The sequence below is a fragment of the Lycium ferocissimum genome, chromosome 10 (genome assembly GCF_029784015.1).
Source record: "Lycium ferocissimum isolate CSIRO_LF1 chromosome 10, AGI_CSIRO_Lferr_CH_V1, whole genome shotgun sequence".
Taxonomy (NCBI): domain Eukaryota; kingdom Viridiplantae; phylum Streptophyta; class Magnoliopsida; order Solanales; family Solanaceae; genus Lycium; species Lycium ferocissimum.
The window spans coordinates 51,681,588-51,707,487 of record NC_081351.1 but is presented as its reverse complement, the minus strand read 5'-3'; the positions used below and the strand labels follow the sequence as shown (position 1 = coordinate 51,707,487).

Here is a 25,900-nt window from a genome sequence, read left to right as displayed (position 1 = left end):
CTCATTCCGTAAGAAACGACTCTAAGATATAAAATAATTCTCACATCAATATTGGCATCTAATTAGAAACTAATGAGAAAAGAAAGGGAAGACCAAGTTGTGCTTCTTAAAGAAAACGAAAAGACAATTACTTAAATCGCTGCAATCTCTTCTTATAATATTTGGCAGTAATTAAGAAGCCACAAATTAGTTTAGTATGAACTATGAAGTGAAGAACCTACATGAATAAATTGATTATCACATTTCTTCATGCAAAACACAACTGTACAGGAGCAGCATGCTTTTCAGCAGTAAAACCTGCTGCTCACAACCAATCACCCTCTTCTATCTGTTAAAATTAAAATGTTCAAAAACAGTTGCTCAAATATTTGCTCAAATATTACGACAAAATATATGAACATGGGGAAATGCATAAATGGCAACATATCTGTGTATTTCTATTTTCATACGTTGGGCAGCTTGTCTTCACCAACCAGCCATCTCGTTAGTTGGCTCGGATCAGCAGCCAATGCCTTACATGACTTTGGGAAAATCCCAAGATCTGCACCAATTTGGTCATACGCCTTGAAAGCAGATTCCATCTCTGCTTCAATAGCTGCATCGTCCATTGCGTCAACTGAGCCTTTCAGGAGAAGTTCGGTATAATACTTTTCATTCTCACAATCATGTTCGAAAGGTTCCATTGCAGGGCCCTGCTTGTTTAATATAATATCATTCTGAGTAAGGAAAATCCAAAGACACCCACTTTTCCATAACATAAAACCAGGTACTCCCTCCGTTTCAATTTGTTCTTCTTACTTTCCTTTTTAATCCATTTAAGAAGAATGTCTCTTTCCTTTTTGGCAACTATTTAATTCCAACTTTTCACATGGCATGTTTAAGACCACAAGATTCAAAAGTCTTCTTTACTTTCTTAAACTCCATGGCAAGTCAAAACCAGACAACCAAACAAATTGAAACGGAGGGAGTACTTAACAAGGACATTAAAGGAGGAATACTGCTCATTGAAAGCCGAAAGACAATCTTGGTCTAAAAGTTCCCTCAAAGCCATAAGTCACTTGTTATTGAAATTTGCAATAACTAAACTTTCAGCCCCATGCTTAGGTGAGTCCTGAATATAATTGAAAGTGCTCCATCATTATAAGGATCAATCTAGTTTATTTTCAGAAAATTTGAAACACTTGAGCGACTTAACCAGCTCCACAGATCACAATATAGCAAAGCATGATTACAGACAGTATAAAAGTTGCACGTATCTGTACCTGGATAAGTTCTGCATAATGTCGGTAGATTTCACTGCTTTCATCTTGATCACCGAGCAATGAACCACCATACCAGCCATTAGCTTCATTTGCTGCCGTCATTGTAAGGTATCTAGAAGAGGATTAAAGCAGTAAGCAAGTGCAAACTGAAATGGAAGAGTGCACAGGGAAAGCATTTTGTATATACGGCCCCTTGAAAGGAACCAACAATAACAACATACCCTGTGAAATCAGGTTCTTTATGAGGGACAAATGAAGGAAAAATGAGGAATACCACCAGCTCCCTTTCCTTTCCTCATTTTAGAATATTATATATATTGGTGGGGATACAACCATGTCCAACGAAACTAATTGTTTTAAGCATAATTAGAAATTAACCCAAAAAAAAAGTTCAGCATTAACTAATCCTTAGATTGCAGTACAGGGCAAATTGACAGTGTAACCTATGGGTTCACGTGAACCCAGAAGCTTTTGCCCAAGCCCTGTATTACGAAATCCACTAAATATCTGTAAATATTTGACGGTGAACCCACTAAGTATTGGGAAAAGGTGATTAGACAGGACATGACGCTGTTCCAGCTTACCGAGGACATGGCCTCAGATAGGAGGTTATGGAGGACACGGATTAGGGTAGAAGGTTAGTAGGTCGTTGAGCGGTGTCCCGCTTAGCCTTTTCATACTAGGAGTACCCTTACTCTTGTAGTTTCTTGTCCTTCGATTTTTGCTACTATCCATTGTTGCTTGTAGGTCGTTTATCGCTTAATGTGGTAGTTACTGCCTTTTTTCAGACTGCTTTATTCATAGTTGTATAGTATTCTGCCATGGTTTATTCGCACCCATTAATTCTTTTCCATATTGCTTTGCACTATTTGTCCTTGTGCCGAGGGTCTATCGGAAACAGCCTCTCTGCCTCTTAAGGTAGAGAGGTAAGATCTGCGTACACTCTATCCTCCCCAGACCCCACTTTGTGGGATTTCACTGGGTATGTTGTTGTTGTTGTTGTATTCGACGGTGAACCCAATTATTATTGTATTTTAACTAGAGCTCGCTGAACAAGCCCATAAACTTCAAATCCTCCATCCACCTATGCTACAGAGAGATTTAACAACTACAATGAAGTGATTGAAAAAAAAAAAGAGCAAAAGAAGTTTTTCTTAAACTAAAGCTCCTCGGATAAGGTAAAGACCACTCTGAGGGAAGTTACAGAGCGGGCCAATTAAGGCTCACTACTGAACCCCCTAACCATTCAATTTGTCAATATTATTTCTTTCTTTAAATAAGGTAACCTTTGAAGGTGACTCCTCTTGTATACAGTATACTAGAGGTAAGGCACTAGCGCTGACTAACATAATGAAAAATCAAACAGCAATTCAGTTCAGTTTCTCTACAACATACTAAAACAAATAGATAAACCACCTAATGAATGCTGCAAAATGAGGTCTCTGACACAACTTTAAACATTTAAACCATTATCTACTTTAGACGTTTGCTTAGTAACCTTTTTTTTTTTTTTTTTTGTATTTTTCCAATTGAACTTTAAGAGACAAATAAATAGCGTTAGAAGTTATATTTCCAGATAAGCTAGTTAAACATCTGCTTAAACACAAACAATAAAGTTTATATTACCCAAGTGACCATATATTAGAGTCATCACCAAGCTATTGCACCATCATCATTTCAAAGGCGGTCTAATCAATTTTTGTGAAATGGTATAACTATAATTTGCTATGGCATTACACATATAGCTGGTGATGAACCGTACAGTTGACCATATTTCATTCTGTTATGAACAGTAAATACGTTTTAAAAAGAAAGCCTCTAGACTTCTGCACCTTTATCAACACGTGCTTTTGCAACAAGAAAAGGAGAAAGAAAAAACAGAATGGACGAGCAAGCTACAAGAAAAGTTTATGAGGGTAAAATACCTTTCAAAGATATCTTCCTGATTCAAATCAGGAACACCAGAAATCCAGCTAAGATCACCAAGACCATCCACTTCGTTCTCACCGTTTGAAGCCCCATTCGAAACTGCATGTGATGCAGAATTACTATCATCATACTTCCTTTGTCCAAAAAGCCAATTCGGGCTCTTAAGCTGTATTTCACTGCAAAAAGAATCAAAAATTATCAGCTAAAGAAAACTTTCTGGTCACATATTGCAAAATTTACACTACAGAGAAAAGAATCAATATACTGAACGTAAAAATAAAATAAACTAGTTTTATCAAAATACACGAAAACAATCTTAAAAATCTCAAACAAAAAGTGGCAAGAGTGAGTTCGAGACTCAAAGCTTTCATATTGAATTATTCAGATGAAGAGGGTAGGAGCCTATAAACTTGATATACTCTTTGAATAGTGCTTCTCTGTTTTATTTAGTTATAAGTACGGACAAATAAGTACTGACACCCGCACTATCTCACGCTCTACGCCTAATCATTTTCTCTTGGTCTAAGTATAAAATAATTGTTTATCAGAACTTTACTTAGGTTTTCAAACAGAATAGACATGTATTTCTCACTTATATGTCATAATTCATAATCAGTAAAGACAAAACTAACAATATATCACATAAAATAGCAGTCAATAAAATTTAAAAGGCAGTAAGTTTGAAATTGTTCTTCTCAAATCTCCTTCTGAACAGCTAGCATTGTCATCATGTTAGTAGAGAAAGGATAGTAAACAAAGGGAAGAAGTAGAAAATTAAAAGGATAAGAAATAGGATATCACTTATTTGAACATATATCGAGAGAGAAAGGCATTATTCATTTTATCATACAGTAAGCTCGCTGAGTATTTTTTCCTCACTCGACCATTTGTGCTACTCCCTTCATTCGGACAAAGTATAAGAAAGGGAGACCTTTAGAACCTTGTGGACTATGGCCTTAAAGTAAAGATGTGTATAACGTACCAAAATTTCCGTTGAACTTGTTATCTTAAACATGCCATGTGTGATGTTGGAATTAGAGTTACTAAATATAGAAAGTAACGTTCTTTCATAAGTTGAACATCTAAGACAAAATTACCATTTTTTTTTTATATTTTGTATGAAAACTGTAACAGTTTTTATTTTAACTCTAATATCACTAAGATGTTGTCAATTTCTGATCTTTGAAAAAATTAAAGTACTTTGTCTTTTAAAATTGTAGAATCAATTCATGCACTACTGATTAGTTATCAACAACAACAACATTCCCCAGACCCCACTTGTGGGATTACATTGGGTATGTTGTTGTTGTTGTTGCTGATAACTAATCATTTGTGCATGAATTGATTCTACAATTTATTTCTCTTGTTATACCATTATTCAAAACTAACCATTTGACTAAAAGAACAAAAGAAAAAGGGAATACAGAATAAAAATAAAATATACCCTCTAGGCTCTATGCAGGCACTTCCTGACCTTTTTCTTTTTCCATTTGTCTCGTTCCATTCTATGCAGACACTTTCTTTTTCCATTTGTCATATAATCTCCTTTCTCAGGGCTCAAACAAAATATAAAAGTGTCTTCTATAACCATTTGAATAAGCATTAAGTCTTCCACAGTTTTTAACAGGATTTTGTTTATTAGCTTCAATGGTTTAAGAGAATATATTTTTTTTTTTTATAAGGACAGTTTAAGAGAATATTTAACAACCATTACGGCCCAAAACAATTAGTAGGTGTTGTTGTAGCTAAGGATCTCTTAGACTATTGAAACGAACAACATTACAAACTTTAGAATCTAATGCTTATTCAAACTAATGCTTCAAATCCCCGTAAGAGTATGTACTGACATTTCAACAAAAATGTTCTAAGTAAAATATAAGCATTAAAATAATATTTTTAGCAGAAGTATTAAATTAAATGGAAGTAACCAACTAATGGAAAGGTATCAGTTCAAGGAGTTAGTGAGACAAAATAAGAATTGATGTGTGTTAATTGATAACCTCCTAAAGTTTGATGGTTCCTAAGTAGATTAAGGAATTAAGAGAATTGTTCAATTCAGCCTAAATGCAAAACTATATAACTACCTAATTTCAAAAATAAAAATATTTAACTACCTTGTAAGTTCGTCTCGTAACTGACTATACAAAATTATTTACTAACATTACAGCTAAAATTTGAAGGAAGAAAAAAAAGAGAGAGAGAGAGAGAGAGAGAGAGAGAGAGAGAGACAAAAAAAAAAAAAAAGGAAGAAAGACAAACAAACTGAGGCAGACAAAGCAAGACTGAGAAAAAGAAAAAAGGTAAACCTCATTTCTTTGTTCTTACCATGTCAGCCCATCCCTTCACCTCAACTCAAAGAAATGAGATAAAACAAAATTAAGAATCGACCCTGAAGGCATCTCAACATTTAAGACTCAGAAATTTTTCAATATAATGAGCATGAAGGAGAGAACAAAGTCAAATGTTGTTGCCAGTTCTCATTTCCAGACATATTTTTGACAGATGTCATGTTAGTTATAACTCAAGATTTTAATGTCCAAAGACAGAAGCTGTGATTATAATTCTCTGAGCATGTACATGAAAACTACAGAAAACTAAAACATTGAAAATGGAACGTCAAACCAAAATATACACTAAACTATAGTTCACACTTACGCAGCATCAGGTGCCACTCCAGAATTCCCTGATTTTTGATCAGTTTCACTACAGAGCCGTACATTCTTAATATTGCAGCATGTTCTTTCAAGCAACTTGTCAAACGATGTCAACTTCATGCGCAAGAAATCCTCCTTGATTGCTGGAACAGGGGCTAGTTTGGTTCCTTGTCCAACAGCACTACTACCAAATGACAAACTGTGCCATGAATTAAGACAGCATCTATTAGTAAGTAGACAAGCATGTGTAAGAAGAGAATTTTCTTCTTGATTCTTTCCTTATTTACAAATACACAGTTGACAAAACCAGGGCCTGAGCCACTTCAGAAAAAATCTGTTTATTCAAGAATCCCATTCATGTTATTGAAAACGAATTTGTAGCTTGACAGGAAAGAGTCCACATGTGCATCAAAAGAATCCTTATCCTTTTTACTTCCGTAGAGGTTCCTAATTTGAGTGCAGCATCTCAGTAGTCACAACTCATCATGCTCTTAGCGCGACAAAAGAAAGACATACTTTTTGTTGTACTGCTCCATCCCAAGTTAAGTATATCATAGTTTGATGGGCAAGAGCATTAAGTTGAAAATTCAAGTTTTATTTTATTTTAATACCAGTTTATCTCATGAAGAAAGTTGCCTCTTGATAAAGTTTGAATTTTCTTTATTGGAAGTGGTACATTTTCAATGGTAGGATATTGAATAACATTTAATACTTAATAGTCAAGTTAAAAAAATTCCTTTATCAGATGGACGAAACTTTCAGACACCCAACATAAAAAAGAAAGAAGGACAAACTGGAAAAGAGGAATATACCTGACAGAGAAAATTCAAATTTCCTAAAAAAATTGGTTTTGATTTGATCTCTACCTAAAAGTAGCCAATCTAAACGGTCTTAGGACAACAACTTAAATAGACAGAATCTGCCATAGATATTTTACGAGTACTAAAATTTGCAATAAAGTACCCATACTCTGGGATGAGATCGTCTCCTATGCCAGATACATGAAGATAATAGTCAGAATCCAGCTCCCAAAGTGCAGGTTTCCCTTCCTGAGGTTGGAAATATCCCAAGAATCTGGAAATGAATTAAAAATAAAATGACAAAATTTTAAGCATCAAAATTCTCCACCAAAAATGCAACAGAAACCCATATATCGAGAATTCCACTTCAGATTGGGAAATTCTTAGCCACCTAGATGCATGCATCATAACAAGGAAATTTACATGGCAGGTAAAAGTTTAGGGGATGAATTTACAAGTTAATTGCATCTTGCTTTTCACCATCTGTATATGCATTGCTGTAATATCGTTTGATAGACTTGAGGAATTCCCTCGACTGAGTTGTAGCTTTCCACTTGCCCTGCCTCTCTGGAAACACCTAGTTTAACCAAAATAAGTATTCAACAATATGAACAATTTCCAGGAATCAACAACATACCTAGTGTAATCCCACAAGTGGGGTCTGGGGAGGATGGTGTGTACGCAGCCTTACCCCTACCTTGTGAAGGTAGAGAGGCTGTTTCCAATAGACCCTCGGCTCAAGCAATTTCTAGGAATCAACATTTATTCAGAAAACATTAAGAGAAATTGGTTTATTAGTCAGACAGTAAAATCAGTGACCATACAGTGTTGTGAGCAGCAGAGCCACCATATTGTTGAGCAAGAGCATCTCCCATACCCTGGTACATATCCATGAGAGCAGCAGCAATGCTACTGTCAGCATCCAGTTTAGGTCTATCAGTCAAGCCCATAGCATGGAGTTGGTGACCTAAAGCTTCAAGACCATAAGCATACTGGGCGACATTTGTTCTGTCCAAGCAATCAATGCAGTTGGTCCGGAGCACTCCACTTTGAAAACTCGGTGCTGCCTTCTCATCATTATCTTTGCCAATTTGTTGACTATTATCAGCCTCTCTTTCTTGTTTGATTAGCGAGTTCAGGATTTCATTGTTGCTTCCAATCCTTGAGAGCTCTCCTGAATTTGCCCTCAAATCTCTAAGAGAAGAATCCCTGCACGAAACACCATGAATCAGTTATATCTAGTCATAAATCAATTGTGCCTCAATGCAGTTAAATGTCCATAATCCAGAAGAAATTCACAAGGATAACTCTCCTTAGCAACTCATTCACTCCAAAAAAGAAATAGTACCTGATAGGAGATCTGAATGTAAATTCACTAAAGGCATTGTCAACCTCAAAAGAAGATATACAAGATTGGGAGTCGTCTCCGAGACATTAAGTGATGTTTACATTAGGGGGAGTAAAACACATGATGTAATCTTTTTCCCTTAACCAAGATTCTGTCCCATTGGGTTTTCCTTGGTAAGGTTTTTAATGAGGCAGTTAGAAATGTGTATTACAAACAAGATATGTGTACTCTTTCTCTTTTATTAGGATTTTCCGTATTTTTAGCAAATTTTAACGAGACACATCCTCTATTAATAGATATCAACACGGGGAGTGAAGGGGGGGGGGGGGGAAGAAGGGGGGGGGGTTGTTGTTATAAAGCAAATTGCATGCGGCTGTCATATCACCACGATGGGAATCTTGTCAACACCAATTGTACAAACCAACAATTTCTATTGGTTAGAGTGGTGGCAAGGTTTTCTATGAATAGAATCCTTTGCCTCCCTAATTGGAGAAAGTGTAGTATCTACCTCTCATTTCCTCTCCTCTCATCATTTTATTTTATTGCACTGCCTTTATTTTAGAACACTATCATACAAATAAAATCCTCGTATACTTTATTTAAAAACTTAACTATAAGTTGACTTGATCAACAGCCATTTCTGAAATTGACATCTCTTATTTTTCTCTAGCTCCTCCTATTTTTGCCCATTCTACCCCCCCCCCCCCCCCCCCCCCCCTTTCTCCTCTTCTGGTGCTACATCTTATCTTATTCAGACCTTAAGACTTCCTTCAGCTATATTGTTTAAATGATAAGTTGATGATTTACAATAGGTACCTAACTTCTGCAAATAAACAGTTATCACTAGACAATATTTGAATGGAAGAAAGAAGGAACAGACATTTTACTCTTTGATACAGACTGGTTCACATATAGAGAGGTAATCCAATTTCAATATTAAATTCCTTTCCCGTCAATTTGTACTCTTCTCTTTTCTCTTTGCAGCACTATGAGAAGCAACAGTAGTGAAACAGACAAATGAGAAGAGAGAGAGAGAGATAAGAAAGAAGAGTGGGTAAAAGAGTACACAAGCTTCAGAACATCCTTATCGTCAACTTCATGGAAGGGCGGAAAACACTTATAGAGGCGAGAAACAGAGACCTAAGAACAAAATGAGTAGCATAGCATAGAGTAAGAATTGAGTTACATGATGTATAACTAACTAGCATCGCCTTTGCATTTGCAAGTTCAGTACCAACAAATTTAGACTCAGAGTAACTCATTACATGCCTAGCAATTATGATACTCGATTGTTCAAACACACGTCAATAGATGCATAAAAATACCTCGCAGTGCTTGTACGGCTGAGTTGTGTAGCCCGCCTCTTAACAACCACTGGCTTTCCACTGTAGTAAAACCCAGTTAAATAAAGTGCTTCACTCGCCACGCCACCCAGAACTGCTAATACATTTGCAGACTTGCTTAACACGGGAAAAAAGGAAAAAATTAGCAAAAGAAGACTTAAAAGATTAACTTATTAGGATAATCAGGGGAAAATAATCTACACCTTTTTGCAAACTTGTGAAAATCCCAATGTATGAATTTTAGGTGATTTTCTTCAGAAAGTATCTGATTGAGGTACCCAACTGCATTGGCAAACTCACGCCTCAGCATCATTTCTCGTGGCCTTTTCTCAACTGTCTGCAGTCATTGAATTCATAAATGACAGAATTAAAGAAAATTTTGAAAGGCAAATATTGGATGCTGGAATTAAAAGACTACAACCATCGAAACAAATAGTGCCCAAGAGTTGGACAAACCAAAGTTAGTCTGATCAACTTAAAAGCAAACACAATGTAAATTTTCTGGAGGCCACCAGATTCTTTTGCACAAACCTTGATCAGATTAAGTATGATTATTGGGTTTCCATATCTCCTTGCAAGATCTTCAAAATGCATTCTCGTTGCTTCATAAGTAGGATCATATCTTTGTACTTGTGCCGGAAAGGAGACAAGCAAGCTCATTCCAGTCAGAATGGAAGTACAAATGACTCCACCTTTGAAATTTTCTAGTAACAATCAGATAGAAGAATTTAGTTGCTCTTACAGATTATATCTGGTTTTGGGCTGAATCTTGAGGCTTCTTGTGACCAGAAAAGAGGAATTGAGCCCCTCATTTGAACAACAGAGCTCATTTTTCCTTTGCATGAGCCAGCTTCTTCGTCAAGTACAATTTGTTCAGTTTCAACATCATTTGCAACTCTTCCATGATCATTAACTCCCCTTTTCAAGTAACTGCAGCATGAATATTCACTGGTAAGGCTTTTGCGATGAGATACTTTAGTTACTCAAGAAAGATCACAGAAGTGCCAATTCGCACATTAACAGGCAAATTCAGTTATTCAGCTTTCCTACTTGAGAACAATAGAAGCGTGACCGTTTTCTAGTAAGACTAAGCTTTTTCAAAGAAATATAAATAAAAAATGGGCTAGCTTTCCATACTCCCATAACACTCTTAGGACGGACCCTAGAAAGAATTTAAGCTACACGGTGCCTGATAAGACTACTAAAAACTTGTCCTTTACTTTCGAACAACCAGCCAACTACAAACCTCTTAGCATATGTAGCCAATCTCTGATCAGCCAAAAATCATGAATATGAATAGACCCAACAAAGAAGTCAAAAAAGCTTCTTGCTTTATTTCTATTTATATATTTTTTAAATTTTATTATTAGTATGATTGTTTTTTTCTTTTTCTTTTTGGATGGATGCATAGGAGCTCTGTAATAAAATGTCACCAAGCAAGTGAAAATGAGACAACCTCCAATTTACCAAAAGCATGAACCATCTAGAAAGAACAAAGATACAACAGTGTTCAAGGTTTGATAAGAAAACAGACTGCATAACATCTGCAATCTCCTCTGCACAGACTTCTTTAACTGTAAAAGGAGTTGTCTTAGATATCACAAAATTTCAGTTTGGAACTACAAAAAATCCTTGAAATATCCACTCTCTTTCCTTCAAAGGTTTCCCTGGGGTCGGCATAATGAAGTTCGAAAGTATGACCAATCAGCCTAACTTTATATCAAGAGTTTATGCAAGCATGTATTAGAGAATGTGTACCCATTGAAAGCCAAAGTAGAGAGAAACATGCGCCAAAAATAGCAGTAACTTGGCAGTCCAGTAGATAAGGATTGACAGACTGACATTTAGCCACAGAAATACATTTTTCAGCAAACTTTCTACCCCTCTTCTGGAGATTGTCTCGAGTCGAAATGGCCTCAACCCCACTTTTATATATATATATATATATATATATACACACACAATAGTTACCAGTTTCAAAAACAAAAAAAAAAGGCCTCAAGTCCTGCAGTGACGACAAAGAATTCAACTCCAGGAAGAGCCTTATGGTTCCAGATAGGTTTCCAAGTAAAAGATGACAAAAGGAGGACCTCTCGTATTTCGTCTACCCATTCCATAAAAGATTATCTTGTTTTCCATGCAAGCAGAGTCTAATGATACATGCAATGAAAAACTAAATTAGATGAATTATAATGCCAAGAATGGGAGCTCAGGCTCATGTTACCTTCTCAAAAAAAAAAGAATGGGAGCTCAGGCTACAGAAAAAGGATAACTAAAGGGGAGAACAGCATATGACTACCACCACATTCGCTTCACTTTTTTTTCTTTTTTCTTTTTTTAATAAGGTAAAAGTTTTATTAATAAAAAGTACCAAGAAGGTACACAAAAGTACAGAAACACCTATCCCTACAATAAGATCAAGTTACAGAGTTTCCAAGTGAATCCAAAAATCCATATACTGATCCATATTGGCTAGCAGATTCCTCTCACACCAGAAAAACAGATTTTGAAGACACATGTTCTTGACTCTAGAAATATGGTGCTTCTTGTTCTCAAAGCAAGCACTATTTCTCTCATTCCAAAAGGTCCAGAAAATACACAAACGGATAGTCCTCCAAAACTGTTTTTGGATTGTAATGTTCTGCCTGTTCCAACTTCCAGTAGACTTCTAACATCTGCAGGCATTACCCAGACTACACGACACAGATTTAGGAAGAGCTCCCAGCATTGCTTAGCCACCTTGCAATGAATAAAAAGGTGACTAACTGATTCCAGATTTTCTTCACAAAGATAGCATCTAGTTATTCTCCATCCTTTTTTCTTGTTGAGGTGTAAATATTAAACCAGCTAGCAAATGGTGTTCCATCGTGAAACCACACCCACGATTGTAATACAGAATTTAGTACATCTTTCCGTTCCACAATCAAAGACCTTAACATATCCATGATCTACAGTTCCATCATCTCTAGGATATCCTATCTCTTTTTAACTTCAAATCACGGATTTAGACGAAATATATACCTCATCTCTGTTTTTTTAATTCTTTGGGGAGTTTATAGTATTCAATGGTAAGCGGATTTCCAGACAACAATAAAAGCATGTATATGAGTGATACTAGCTAGCCTAGCAAAAAAGTGATGCCAAAATATTGTCAAATCCAAGTGGGCGATACATACCAAGAACCCACAGTTCAATTTAGAACTTCCCAAATATTTCAACAATCCAAGCAAGGACATATGCTAACCTGGGTTGTTGTTCTCCCTCTTTTGGTCCTTCCCTGAACTTAGCAAACATAACGAAAAATAAAGAGATGCAGCATAATGAAATTGAAGATTTGCTTCATGAAAATAGAACATATATTTTAGATTGAGGCTTAAAAAATGGGAGTATTTGTGCGAACACATATGAAAACCAAGTCAGGCATACAATGGCAAGGTAGCAAGTTCTTAGGGAGACACAAGCTAAGAACAAAGGGAAAAGATGAATGATGCTCAAATACAATTTAAAAAGAAAAATATACTAGGATCTTCTCTTGCACATATATATATTATACGCGCAATGTCATACGTCCATGCACAGCTACAGACAACGTCAAGCGCTCAAATGGTTCACTGATGTAGATCCTCATATGAGTCTTTTCACAGAATGCTACTTTGAACGTGGCACAATCTATACAAGAGCAGAATGCACGGAAGTGCTATTACACACTTGTTCTTCTTTTTAATTTTCAAATTACCATTTTTGAGAAATCAAAAAAAGGGGAGAAGGAAGTGAGGAAATGCGCGAAGACTAATGTCTTACTCTTGAATCCTTTTATACGCATGTTTTAGAGCGTACATCGCTATATTCATCGAGGTGGGACATCAACTCTCTATTAAATCGCGTAATTAGCGATACTTTACTCTATTTGTACTTAATAATCTATCACTCCCCGCAAACTACTGCATACAAGTTGTATACACCAAGCTTGCTACATATGTAACTAGTTCAGAGATCAGAGAGGGACTTGGTAAATATGCTCTCGCAAGTTGATCACTGGACTTCACAAACTTCGCATCTTTTCTCTGACAGAGTGACTATCAGTTTGTGTGTGGCCCTATCATGAAATAGTATGTTTGATGCAATATGAAGTGCAAATTGGTTTTAGGCACAGATTCCACTAATCTCTCCTTCATTCCTTTGATTAAAGGTTTGATCCACATAAGTTTACGAGTTGCACTGCCATGACTTGTTATTCTGCTTTTCACTATATCTGAAACCATGTTTCAGATCTTGCTTTTCCTTGACATCAAATTACCTCCAACTAGAATACTATTTTTGGAAGTAGCACAGCAATCAAATGATGATCCTGCCAACTTAGCATCTATGTACCCAACAAACAGTTCATATCCTATACAGTAATACTTTTCCTAGAACAGATTTTACATCATGAAATATGTGGCTCACTTGCATCTCAATGACTATTAGACTGAGTCTAGAAAGTCACTTACAACACTCATCAAAAAGCCAATACCAAATCAAGTAATTCTGAGATAGTTCAACTTTCAAACCAACCTACAAACCTCACTCTGAGGCCCCTCCTGACCTGAAAGAAGATTAACACTCGAATTCATAACAGTGTCATCGGACCTGCAATGGTCATCTTTATATTCTAGAGCATGTTAAGAGCATCCTTCCGCGGTAAAATAACAATGTATGATGTGGACTAGGCAACTTTAATCCCCAAAAAGTACAGAATCTACCAAGTTCTTGGTTTGGAAGTATGGAGCTAGATGACTCAATTTAGCCGACCCCTTGTGAGCACTATACAACAACAACAACAAGAAGCCCAGTATAATCCCACCTTGTGAGCACTATCCATGCTAATTATATCATCAACCTACATCACCAAGTAAATACATTGATCCATAGTGGAGCGCCAATAGAATATAGTGTTCAGTTACAGGGTTACACCATTAATTATACGGAACTGTGAACCAGGTCTGAGGGTGTTTGGATTGGCTTTTTAAAAGTAGCTTATAAGCTAAAAGCTAAAAGCCATAAGTTGGGAATACCCAACTTTTGGCTTTTGGCTTTTGGCTTATTTTTGTATTTTTTTGGCCTAAAAGCAGGTGCTTATAAGCACTTTTTATCTTTCCCAAACACTACAAAAAGTAGAAAAGAGCTTAAAAGCCAATAAGCACTTAAAATAAGCCAATCCAAACACCCTCTCTGGGATCTTTCCCCATAGCTTTCTTTCTCTATTCTTTATCGCCTGATCTTTCTTTTGTTTGCTGAATCTATCTTTGATTATGCTGACTCCTCTCAATGACATTTTCCATGTTGCGCTAAGTTACTTACGGATGCATGCAGCCGAACAAGTAGGGCCAATGGTTCAGCGTTTAGGAAGAACGATTTTTTCCTTGATCTTATGTGTTACATCATGTATTAATTATCTTTTTCAATTCTTGAATAATTGCGATAAAATCTCACAAGGAATTGATGATTGACCATTCCATAGTCTCAAAGAACACAGGAAACCCAACAACGCTTCACGGAAGTTCCCCTGTAGATATCGATTAAACACAGAATGATCCAAAGAAGCAATTGATAGGTTATAAGATCTAATATACGCATCATTATACACTCATAGACATGAAAAGAGAAACTGAAAAGAGAAGCTGATACCAAAACTAAAGCATGGACGATATCTTAATTTAAATTTTGAGCCATAAGAAAAATAAACATGCAATTTAACAGTATCCACCTTGCTGAAAGTGGAATTCCCTATAACTTGACATCAAAAACCTCTTATCACAACCAATGCATAGAACAAATATCGTGAGCATGTTACTTATTAAATCAAGAAGGAAGAGTAATTAGCTCAGGTCTTAACACATCCTACAATTTGATGCAACACGATTTAAGCCACTCTGACATAACATTCTAACCTCTGTTTTCTAGAGTCTAGACACGTGAAAACTTGTTAGCCATAAGCACATATAGTTATGCTCTTATAAACATTAAACCAGCATATATTACCTTAATATACCCACCGCCCCGCTTTATGTGACACAATTCGGAGTACGAGGGTTAAACTATTCGGACATAGAATCTTCAAGTTTTTTTGAAATAAAAAGTTACATATTTAGAGACTACATAACATGTACTATAAGTTACAAAAGTTAACAATTCAAAATATGTAAAAGGCACATGAAAAAATCGTGGTATAACATTGAATTAGATACTAAAAAGTTATTAAAAAAAAAAAAACAAAGAAATTAAAACTAAGTAAGAATTGGGTTCTAATTAATTTGGTCTCATTTTTTTATATAAAAATCACGGTCCAAGAAAAACTCCTTTGACTCTCCAAACCGTAATTGTGTCACACAAAGTGGGACAAAAAAAGTAATAAGGTAATGAGTAACTTGCAGTAGGAAAACCCACTAGGAACAGAAGATAAACAGAAAAGTAAACAACAAATTGACCTCGTTCACTTAACTTCTTCAAGACAAGTTATTGTCTTCTGTGTCAGTTTTATTCTACCAATCTGGAGAAAAGATAAGTTTACTTTTTACGAGTTCTTAGTTTGTACAGTTAGTCAATTTTAGCAAGCTGGCAAACAAAAGAAAAGCTTCTGCATATTACAAGAGAAAATAAAAAATAAGAAGGGCAGTGCCTACCGTGTTCCCGCAAAATGCCGAGAACGTCTAGAAATCAGAGAAACACTAAAGTCTTTTCCAAATATTGATAGCCTAGTCTGCAAGCAAAGATTAGATATTAGGTAGCCGAGCAATTCATCAACTGGTCTGCAGTACTCTTGTCAAAGGGATATATTACAACACATATGAAAATAGAAAATTGAAGGAGAAGATACCAAGCTATAAGCGTGAAAAGCGCAGCTAGATAGTCTCATTTTCAAAGAACAGCTCAAGTCAACTGGTCAAAACCTCATTTCAACAACTTCATGATTTGGACTTAATATTCCAGAAGTATTTCTTCAGAAGAGTTTTTATAAGGGAATGGATTTGTCTCATGGCTATGTCCTTGTCACAATGACCACTTAAAAATGGATTAAACACAAAAATTATACGTACTAAACTCATCTACTTGTAGATGAAGAATCAGACTGTTGGCATGAAGACACATCTACCTGTATTCATACACAAATTTAAGTACATATACTACTTAAGATTTTAACTTTGAAAGAAAAAGAAAAAAAAAAAAAAGTTATCCTATGGGCTAAGTTGCACGGACTCTTCACTTTTGTTGCCGCACCGGTCTTGGATTCTCCAAAAATGCACTACTTTTGGAGTGTCCGACACGCACCCGTCAGTATTTTTGAAGAGTACGAGCAACATAGCCTATGGGTATGAATTTTCCATACCAATTCCTTTGTATTTTTTTTTTCTGATAAACAAAGAATGCACGGTACAGTATTTGTAATAGTTTTTTTTTTTTTTTTTTTTTTTTGTTGGGGCGGGGAGGGGAGGAGGGCGCATACTTCCTTTGGTAGACCTAATCTGCCAAAACCTACCAAAAATTGAATCATCTCCTTATCCTAGGGTTTGTCAGAATAAGTCCACAGTTTGAAGATTCAAATATAATAACTGGCTTTTCTTATATGATAGTAATTGCAGGGGAAACTACACAAGCTGACCATGCCATTGTATTTTTATTTTTTTTATAACCGCAATGTCCCACCTCGACTAATTCCACGAGGTACCTGCTATCGCCTACCAGCACAGGTATTGGTTAACTCAGGTACCAAGTAACTCTTTTTTTGAAAATGGTAACAGGTACCAAGTAACTCTGTCCACCAAAGCTTCGAAAGAAAAATATTCAGTAAATATACCATAATCTTTGATTCTCATTTCCATCTCAATGTAGTCTGAAGCAGCTTTTGCCCATGTATATTGTACGAGAAATGCAAAAGATAAAACGTGCTGATTTGTCCTTCAAAAAGGACCAACTTATGTGCTCTGCACAATGGCGGATCCAGAATTTTTAAATGGTGGGTGCTCAACTATTTTTAATCTGAAAATTGCTATTGAGACTGGGCGCTCACTTAATGTATTTATATGGATTACTAGCTTTCTTATGTAACTAATAGTGTTTGGCTCTAAAAGCAATGGGTGCTCAAGCTCCCATAGACCATAGAGTAGATCCGCCACTGGCTCTGCAAACAAGAAACTGCAGCAAGATCGCATAGGGAAATCATAAGGGGAAAAAAAAACAGATGCAGCAACAAGCAGGAGGCGTAGAGAGTACTTTAAGCTTGAATATTGAATCCGAAGTGCTTGTAACCAGAGGTATCGATGACTATTTTAAGCTTGAGAAATTTATCCAATATGCTTGTAACTAGAGGTATTAGCAGACAAAACAACAACCAATGTAATGGAAAAGTAAGTCTTGATTTTTATCCCTAGAGCTTTGGTCTAGTGGTGAGAGGGCAACACCTGATGTGCGGGTTAGGTACACATGACGGGTTCGAACCCTGCCTCATACAAAAGCATAGTATTTAAGTGGAGAAGGGAAGAGAGGTGGGCCCGTTGCCAACCCAATCTGGAACCGTGCACCACTGGCCCTTGGGGATTTCTCGGTTATCAAAAAAATGCAATGGAAAAGTAATCAAACACCTGCTTAAAGTGCCCATGAACTAAAGCAATTGTCCACATTGTGTTCTTGCATCTTGATCGAATTGTATGTGTTAGATAACTATTCCAGACAAAAATATTGTCATACGGCATTCCATCCTCACCCGTAGACAAGACATTCCTTTGCAAGCTTCGCATTATAGGATAGGTGTAACTGTAGAAAAAATCTTTTGTCAAGTCAACACTGGACAAAAGCTTCTTGTACCTGCAATTGTAGAAAGTTTTAGTCAGCCAAGAAACAATGTATGGGCCAAAAATTTGTTCAGTAAATCAAACATAAGGCATAAAATTTGAGCAAATAAACATAAACAATTTCAATTTGAGTGAAAATAAATCCACACGAAGCTATCATGATTTCTTCATAATTTCCGTATGAGACGCAAAAGTAGTAATCTTAAAAACACTAAACTAGGAATAGATACCGAATAGAAATATGAACATTTTAAAAGGAAAGAGGAGAAAACTGACCAATGAATTACTTTCTCCATACAAATTTATATGATACTCTTTCTATCTTGGACATTCCAAAAATTTAACACTATTTAAGCAATAATATTGTTCTATACAATTTATGTTATTTTTATTTTTGAGAAAGCAAAAAAGTATTTACAACTTTTTAATATTCAAATTCGTTTAACTAGTAAAATTCTTGTTCAAACTAACTTCCAAATTCACTATTTTAATATTTTCTTTACATTACCACTAATATAATTGTTATTGATGCGTTTGTGGGGAAACAATATTCCAGACGAGAGACTTAATAGGACAGATAATGATTAATGTTTTCTGAATTATTTTGTTAGTCAAATAAAACTTCCCTGCGTGGATCAGGATTCTTGTTATTTCAATTTTATAGGACCTTTGCTATTATAATTCGTTAGGACTCTTGCTATTGTCACCCTCTATGTAAGAGAGTTGACGTTATTAATAAAATAGATTGGATTTTATCAAGTTACAGAGAGTTGGAACTTTCTCAAACAAGTTCCCAGGTCTGCAATTCCCTGAATGAATTGAAAACTTCAGCAATCATAAGCAAGTCAAGGAACAAGAACAAGGGCTTAGACCTGCGTGTTGGGCCTGACTTTCCAGTTAGTCGTCTAACGACTCGATCCAGAATTAGGGATCTTAACAATTTGGTATCAGAACTTGTAACTATGTACGCAAATACTGTAGAAGCAAAGCTGCGAAGTCTTTTACAGGAAGCCCAAATTCAAACCGAAGCAAAAGTAGCAGCTTCATAGGCAAGGATGGACGCCAAGTTCCAGCAACTATCGCAACAGAATGAAGCCTTAATCCGCACCACGGCGCATGCAAAGGGAGTTGAAGTTGGAGACAACAGTGCTGCTTCTGTCCAGCGAACCAATAATGCAAGTGAACATCTAGATGTGCGTCTCGGAGGAAGAAACAACAGTAAATTTGGTACTGATGACAACATCGGAGAAAGAGGTGTAGGTCCCAGATACACTAAATTAGACTTTCCTAGTTATGATTGAAGTGAAGATCCTCTTATTTGGCTTCACCATTGTGAGAAGTTCTTCGCTAACCAGCATACAACCAACCAAGAAAAAGTAGGTTTAGCCGCTTTTCACATGGTAGAGGAGGCGCAATTATGGGTCTATCAATTGGAAGAGGAGGAACCCAATTTAACTTGGGGTGTCTTCAAAGAATATTGTACTCTCCGTTCTGGTCCACCAATGAAAAGTAATCCATTAGGGGAATTGATCAACTTGAAATAAACTAGTTCTGTTGAAAATTATCAAAGGAAGCTAAAATTGAACAGGGAGAGATGGATGCTGATTGGGTGTTTCGAGATGGGTTGTTGTTCTTTAAAGACAGGGTCTATCTCTTGCCAAACTCACCATTGGTAACTTCTGTCTTGTCCGGGATTCATGATAGCAGACATGAAGGTATGCAGAAGACCATGCAACGTTTCCGCAAGGATTTCTATTGACCAGCTATGAAGACAACTATCAAGGATTACGTTGCTGCTTGTTCAGTTTGCCAACATAATAAGGCTGTTAATTTGAGTCCAGCAGGACTGTTACAGCCTTTACAGCTGCCTAATCAAATCTGGTCGGATATCTCAATGGATTTTATTGATGGCCTGTCAAAATCAGGAGGTAAAACAGTGTTATTGGTGGTTGTGGACAGGTTCTCTAAATACGCACATTTTATTTCTCTTGCTCATCCATATAACGCATCATCTATAGCAAGGCTTTTCTTTGAAAATATTGTTCGTTTGCATGGTATACCAGAATCAATTGTCAGTGAGCTTCACTAGTACGTTCTGGAAAGAATTGTTTCGTTTATGTGGGACTAAATTAAACTTCTCATCTGCTTATCATACACAATCGGACGGTCAAACTGAGGTTGTGAATCGCACGATCGAGATGTATTTGCGATGCTTGCTAGGTGATCGTCCTACGAAATGGGTAGATTGGATTCCCTGGGCTGAATTTTGCTACAACACTTCTTACCATTCAGCACTTCACGCATCTCCATTTCAAGTTGTTTATGGACGCGAGCCTCCCCGGTTGCAATCCTACAAGGCTGGTTCATCTCGAGTTGATGTGGTAGACCGAGCATTAATAGACCGAGATGTTGCCTTACAAGATATTCGAGCTAAGCTCCAACAGGCGCAACACAAGATGAAAACTGTTTATGATACGGGACATCGTGATGTGGAATTTTATCTAGGATCCTATGTCTGGTTACGTCAACATCCCTATCGCCAAAAAACTCTGGCTAGTCATGTCTATCACAAGCTTGCACCAAAATATTATGGTCCTTTTGCGGTCTTGAAGCGCATTGGCTCTGTTGCTTATCAACTTGATCTACCTGCAGGTTGCAAACTTCATGATGTGTTTCATGTGTCACTTCTTAAGCCATTCAAGGGGGAGGCACCTACAACTCCACCTACTCTTCCACCGGTTCAAGAAAGACGTGTTGTTCCCACCCCATGCTCTGTGCTCCGATCGCGTCTGAATCGTGGTAATTGGGAAATTCTGGTTCAGTGGTGCGGCCTATCTGTTGAGGACTCCACTTGGGAGACAGTGCATCATTTCAAATCTGCCTTTCCAGACTTCAAGCTTGAGGACAAGCTTTTTCCTCCGGGAAGGGAGTATTGTTATTGATGCGTTTGTGGGGAAACAATATTCCAGACGAGAGAATTAATAGGACAGACAATGATTTTTGTTAGTCAAATAAAACTTCCCTGTGTGGATTAGGTTTCTTGTTATTTCAGTTTTATAGGACTTTTGATATTCTAATTTGTTAGGACTCTTGCTATTGTAACCCTCTATGTAAGAGAGTTGACGTTATTAATAAAATAGATTGGATTTTATCAAGTTACAGAGAGTTGGAACTTTTTCAAACAAGTTCCCAGGTGTGCAATTCCCTGAATGAATTGCAAAATTCAGCAATCATAGGCAAGTCAAGGAACAAGAACAAGGGCTTAGACCTGCGTGTTGGGCCTGATTTTCCAGTTAGTCGTCCAGTGACTCAATCCAGAATTTGGGACCTTAACAATAATAGATAAGCCAAACTAACATCTTAAACTCGGTGTTGATCAAGCACCTTGATGTGGGATACAACAGAGGCATACTTTGTTGTGTTAACGATTTATCTCTAAGAGGAACATAGCAATGTAAATTTTCTTGACCTAGGAGACTTGGTGCTTATTCTTGAGCTTATTTGTAGTACAGTAAGTTATGCTCAATAAGTGAAGGATAGTTTTGAAAGCTGACAAGGGCAAAAGATCAACAACGCAAGGTAAACTTTTTGGAGAACTGATCCTGCATGCATAATATGGAACTAGTGGAAGTAACGCAATCATAGATTCTTTTAGGGTACACTTGCGGCTATGCTACGCCAGATGCTCTGGGGGTAAATTTGAGGCTGCGCACAGTACAAAGTACGTGTGTTTATATTTTTTGACATTTTTGTGTAGGATGAACAATGTAAAGATATGGATACTCATTAATGAGCATGGTCCTTTTTGTACATCTTTGCACCTTCTTGGCGCTATATAGTGAATAAAATTATCACAGTTGAAAGCCCAACAGATACGTTGTGGCTGGATTGAAATGGCTGGTTAATCAAAACATCGAAGAAAGGAACAGCACCTTAACGCAACCCTTCCGAGTATGCTTAAAAAAGTTTCAACATTTGCTATTAAGCAATAAAAAGAAAGGAAATTGCATCACTAACTCAAAAGACATATAAACAGTATGAAAGGAAATTCCATCACTAACTCAAAAGACATATAAACAGTATGAAAGGAAATTGCATCACTAACTCAAAAGACATATAAACAGTATGCAGCAAAAGCTTATCAACAAACCACTTACCTTAACTCAGTTTTCGAATGAGCAACATCAGTTTGGGCCGAGACATGAGGTATTGTAATAATTTGGCTCTCGTCTATACAATATATCGCATGACCACATACACATCCAATTTGGCGCCTTTTTGTCACCAATACAAGATAATATGACTCCAAGAATTTAATGCAACCTAATCAAATCCATCAAATACAAAAAGTTTAGTCCAACATTTCTAGGCATGATACAATGATAAGACACTTAAACTTGATCTCAACTGGCGACTAAGCACTCCAACTCTGAGAATGCACATGTAGACACCTCAACTCGTTTCCACTGTGCTAGCTGAACACTCCAACTTACAACAATGATCATCTAGAGACCTCCAAAATTGATGTGTCACATCAGCGTACGGTGGGGACAAGTTGAGGTGTCTAGATGTACATTCTTCGAGAGTTAGTTGCCAGTTGAGGCCAAGTTAAAGGTGTGTATTTATGTATTACGCCATAATTCTAACATGCAAAGACAGTTTCAAAGAAAGACCAACCAGCAATGCCATAAACTTTAGCGACAAAATTCAAACCCCCGGTAGCTCTATTTCCTTCAGCAATCCTTTGAAGTAAGTTTTTCACTTCCTGTGGTGGATACACAACTGGGTCTTCACTTATGTTAAGATCAGAAGCCTCCATTCTATCAATCTTTAACACCCTGAAATACTGCTTATTCCTATCACTCCCTATTAAATAAAACCTCTGCAAGAATGAATGAAATCAATCAATCAAAAAACAATACCAATTGACTTTTTCTGTTAAAAAAAAAAGGGGGGTTGATTTCTCAGATAGTCACTCAATTATCTCAGAAATTCACCTTTCTTCGTGATTCTAATTTCCTTCAACAAAGAAAGTGGATTTACCATTTGAGAAATCAACTCAAAAAAGAACCATGAATTGGGGTTTCTTCAAAGGAGGGTTTTTCTTAAAATTTAAAAAAAATAAAGACAGATTAAATAAAACCTCTGTAAAAACACCAAAAATGCAATCAATCAAAAAAGAGGGTTTTCCAGAAAGGAAAAAAGATGGATTTTTTTCAACAAAAATAAAAGAATAAAGAGAAAATGGTAACATACAGCACGTGTTTCATAGAGGCGAAATTTTTCGAGGGAATAGGAAAGAGTGTTGGATTCATTTGACTTCATATTCTCCATCGAGAAGAATCAATTGAAACAGGGTTTGATTTGTTCAGAGTATGGAGTTGAGTTCACAATTCCTTTGGATGATCATCATCTTATGGGATTGATGGAGTGATTATAATTCTGCCCATTTCATGTCTCCTTCATTGTCACATGATCTTCTTTCCCCTTTTCTTGTCTACTACTCTTTTCCTTTTTTACTACTCCTAGTATAATTTACTACCACTATAATTTTCCCCTTTAAGAAAAAGGAAAAGATAAACGGAAAAGGGCCAAATACCCCTCTACTTTGGGATATTGTTTAACTTAATCCCCGTTATACTTTTTGACACTCTACCCCTACCGTCTGGCAAACTTCTATATTTGCCCTTACTTTGATGGAGGGGACACATGGAGGGCATTGGGAGGCTCGACCCGTGCAAATTTAAAAAAAAAAAAAAAAAAAAAGACCCTTTTGACGGGTTGACCTACAACCTGACCAAATTACCCAGCCCGAATTAAGACCCTAAAGCACTACCGAATCTCTCATTCTCACCTCCATAGCTCCATAGCTTCTTCTTCATCTCAAGAGGGGCAAGACAAGCACATTGTGAAGTTGGAGATGAGGAGATGCATATATAGGATGTGGGACATCTTTGGGATCCCATGTCCTCATGCAATAAAGGTTATGTTGTATCTGAAGAAGGACCTTTAAGGGAGACACATTGGCGGTACACCAAAGAAGCATATCTGCTGACTTATCACCACAAGATACAACCGGTTCTTGGTGAGAAATACTGGGCAGTTGATCCAGCTGATGCAATAAATCTGGCAGATATGGTGACTCTAGCAGGCAGCCCTGGTGTTATATCCCGTATTTTGTACGTTGGAATATTTTAAGTTGGTTGCGACAAGTTATGGACAAGACTTTTAATTTCCGATTTTGTTGATTTTGTTTTAATGCACAAGTTGCATGTTCATCTTTTAGTGGTATGGAGTATTAAGGGCAAAATTGGAATAAGGAAAATTAGAGAATAAAAGTTGGAAGATTATTTCATGAAGTAGCCAAAAATGGCCAAGTGGCCGTGGGCCCCACCTAAAGTTGGCCAATAATTTCAAGCCATTGAATGGCACATGTGTTCATCTTATATTTGAAGGGGCTAAGTATATATATATATAGGCATGTGATGACCAAGCTAGGCACAACTCATCTTTTTGCAAACTTAAGAAAGTTCAAGAAACATGAAGAAGAAAAAAAAAAGAGGGGAGGTGTTCGGCCAAGAGGGCTGGCCGAACCTGCCCTAGGAAGTTGATCATGAAAAATTGTTTTCTTCAAGCTTTTCTACTAATTGGAAGGTCCTCTACAACGTGGAGTAGTTGGTGGAGCAAGCAAAGTGTTCGTTTTGCGAAACATAATTCTAGCCGAGGGAGAACTAGGTGGAAAAAGGTATGGTTCAATCTTATTTTTCATGTCTCATGGATGATTTGTACATGTTGTGATAGGTAGAAATGAATAAAGTTCATGAAATTGTGGTGTTGAAGTTGGCCGTATATGTTGAGGTTTGGCCGTGCATGTGTAGTGTTGAATGTGAATGGAAGTGAGGAACTAAATTTATTTAGTATGTTTGGATTGTTGTGTTGTGGATTCTATGGTGCTAATGGAAGTTTAATGATTCAAAGTGAAGTTATAGTTGTTTGCGGCTTGTTATGGAACTTGATATAGTTTAGTGAATTTATGGAAATAATGGATTATTAATGTAGTTTATGAATTTGGAAGGAAGAAAATGTATTGTTGTTGTTCTTATGGAAATTTGAGGTTTCGGGTGGAGTAGAGCATTAATTGGATTGTTTGAAATATTGTGCGGATTGTTGGAAATGTTCTTGAATCGTGTATGAATGGTTTTGGATTGGTATTTGAATATGCGATCGTTGATATTAGTTTGAATGTATGAAGCTGAATTGAATATGCATGAATGTCGTCGAATTATGTAGAAAGGGGTTATTAATGTTAGAATGCGTTTGGAATTGCTTATTGATATTGTTGATGTGGTTGTTGGCATTGTTGATGGATATTTGGCCGAGTTGAATTCTCGGGGGCGTTGAATTTATAGGGGAGATCTTTGCCCAATTTGTGGAATTAAGTGTTAGTGTGGAATTGGATTCCTAAGTGTTTACGGCTAATGGTTAATGCCTAATGACATTGTTGTAGATTGTTGGAAGCCCGAGACTTAAGCTTGACTAGCGTAGGAAGCAAACGAGGTATGTAAAGCTTGTCCTTCTTTTCTTTTGGCATGTCTGAAGCCGAAGTAAGTTATGATATGTTATGAGCTTCGGGGGTAATTCTATTCGTAAAGTCCGAGCATGTTTATGATTCATATTCGCTTCGTGATGTTGGCATCCTTATATGGTCAAGCTATGGTTTACATGTCTTGTATGAT

General features: G+C 36.7%; 1 protein-coding gene across 2 annotated transcripts; it reads right to left on the bottom strand.

The window, feature by feature from the left end:
- Positions 1 to 222: 222 nt before the first annotated feature.
- On the bottom strand, positions 223 to 23,724 carry LOC132034250 (phosphatidylinositol-3-phosphatase SAC1). Of its 2 annotated transcripts, none has more exons than XM_059424539.1 (16): positions 23,421 to 23,724; positions 22,842 to 23,046; positions 22,322 to 22,487; positions 17,955 to 18,177; positions 15,999 to 16,075; positions 10,079 to 10,266; positions 9,868 to 9,965; positions 9,540 to 9,673; positions 9,319 to 9,453; positions 7,470 to 7,854; positions 7,101 to 7,222; positions 6,809 to 6,919; positions 5,847 to 6,044; positions 3,188 to 3,367; positions 1,263 to 1,374; positions 223 to 692 (listed from the first exon to the last, which is right to left on the bottom strand). In XM_059424539.1, exons 1-16 carry the CDS (start codon positions 23,496 to 23,498, stop codon positions 444 to 446), a joined length of 2,661 nt encoding a protein of 886 aa, XP_059280522.1. In that variant the 5' UTR covers positions 23,499 to 23,724; the 3' UTR covers positions 223 to 443. The 2 variants fall into 2 exon arrangements, with proteins under 2 accessions (XP_059280522.1, XP_059280523.1); XM_059424540.1 differs by having other exon boundaries at positions 6,815 to 6,919; positions 23,421 to 23,722.
- Between the last annotated feature and the right edge of the window lie 2,176 nt (positions 23,725 to 25,900).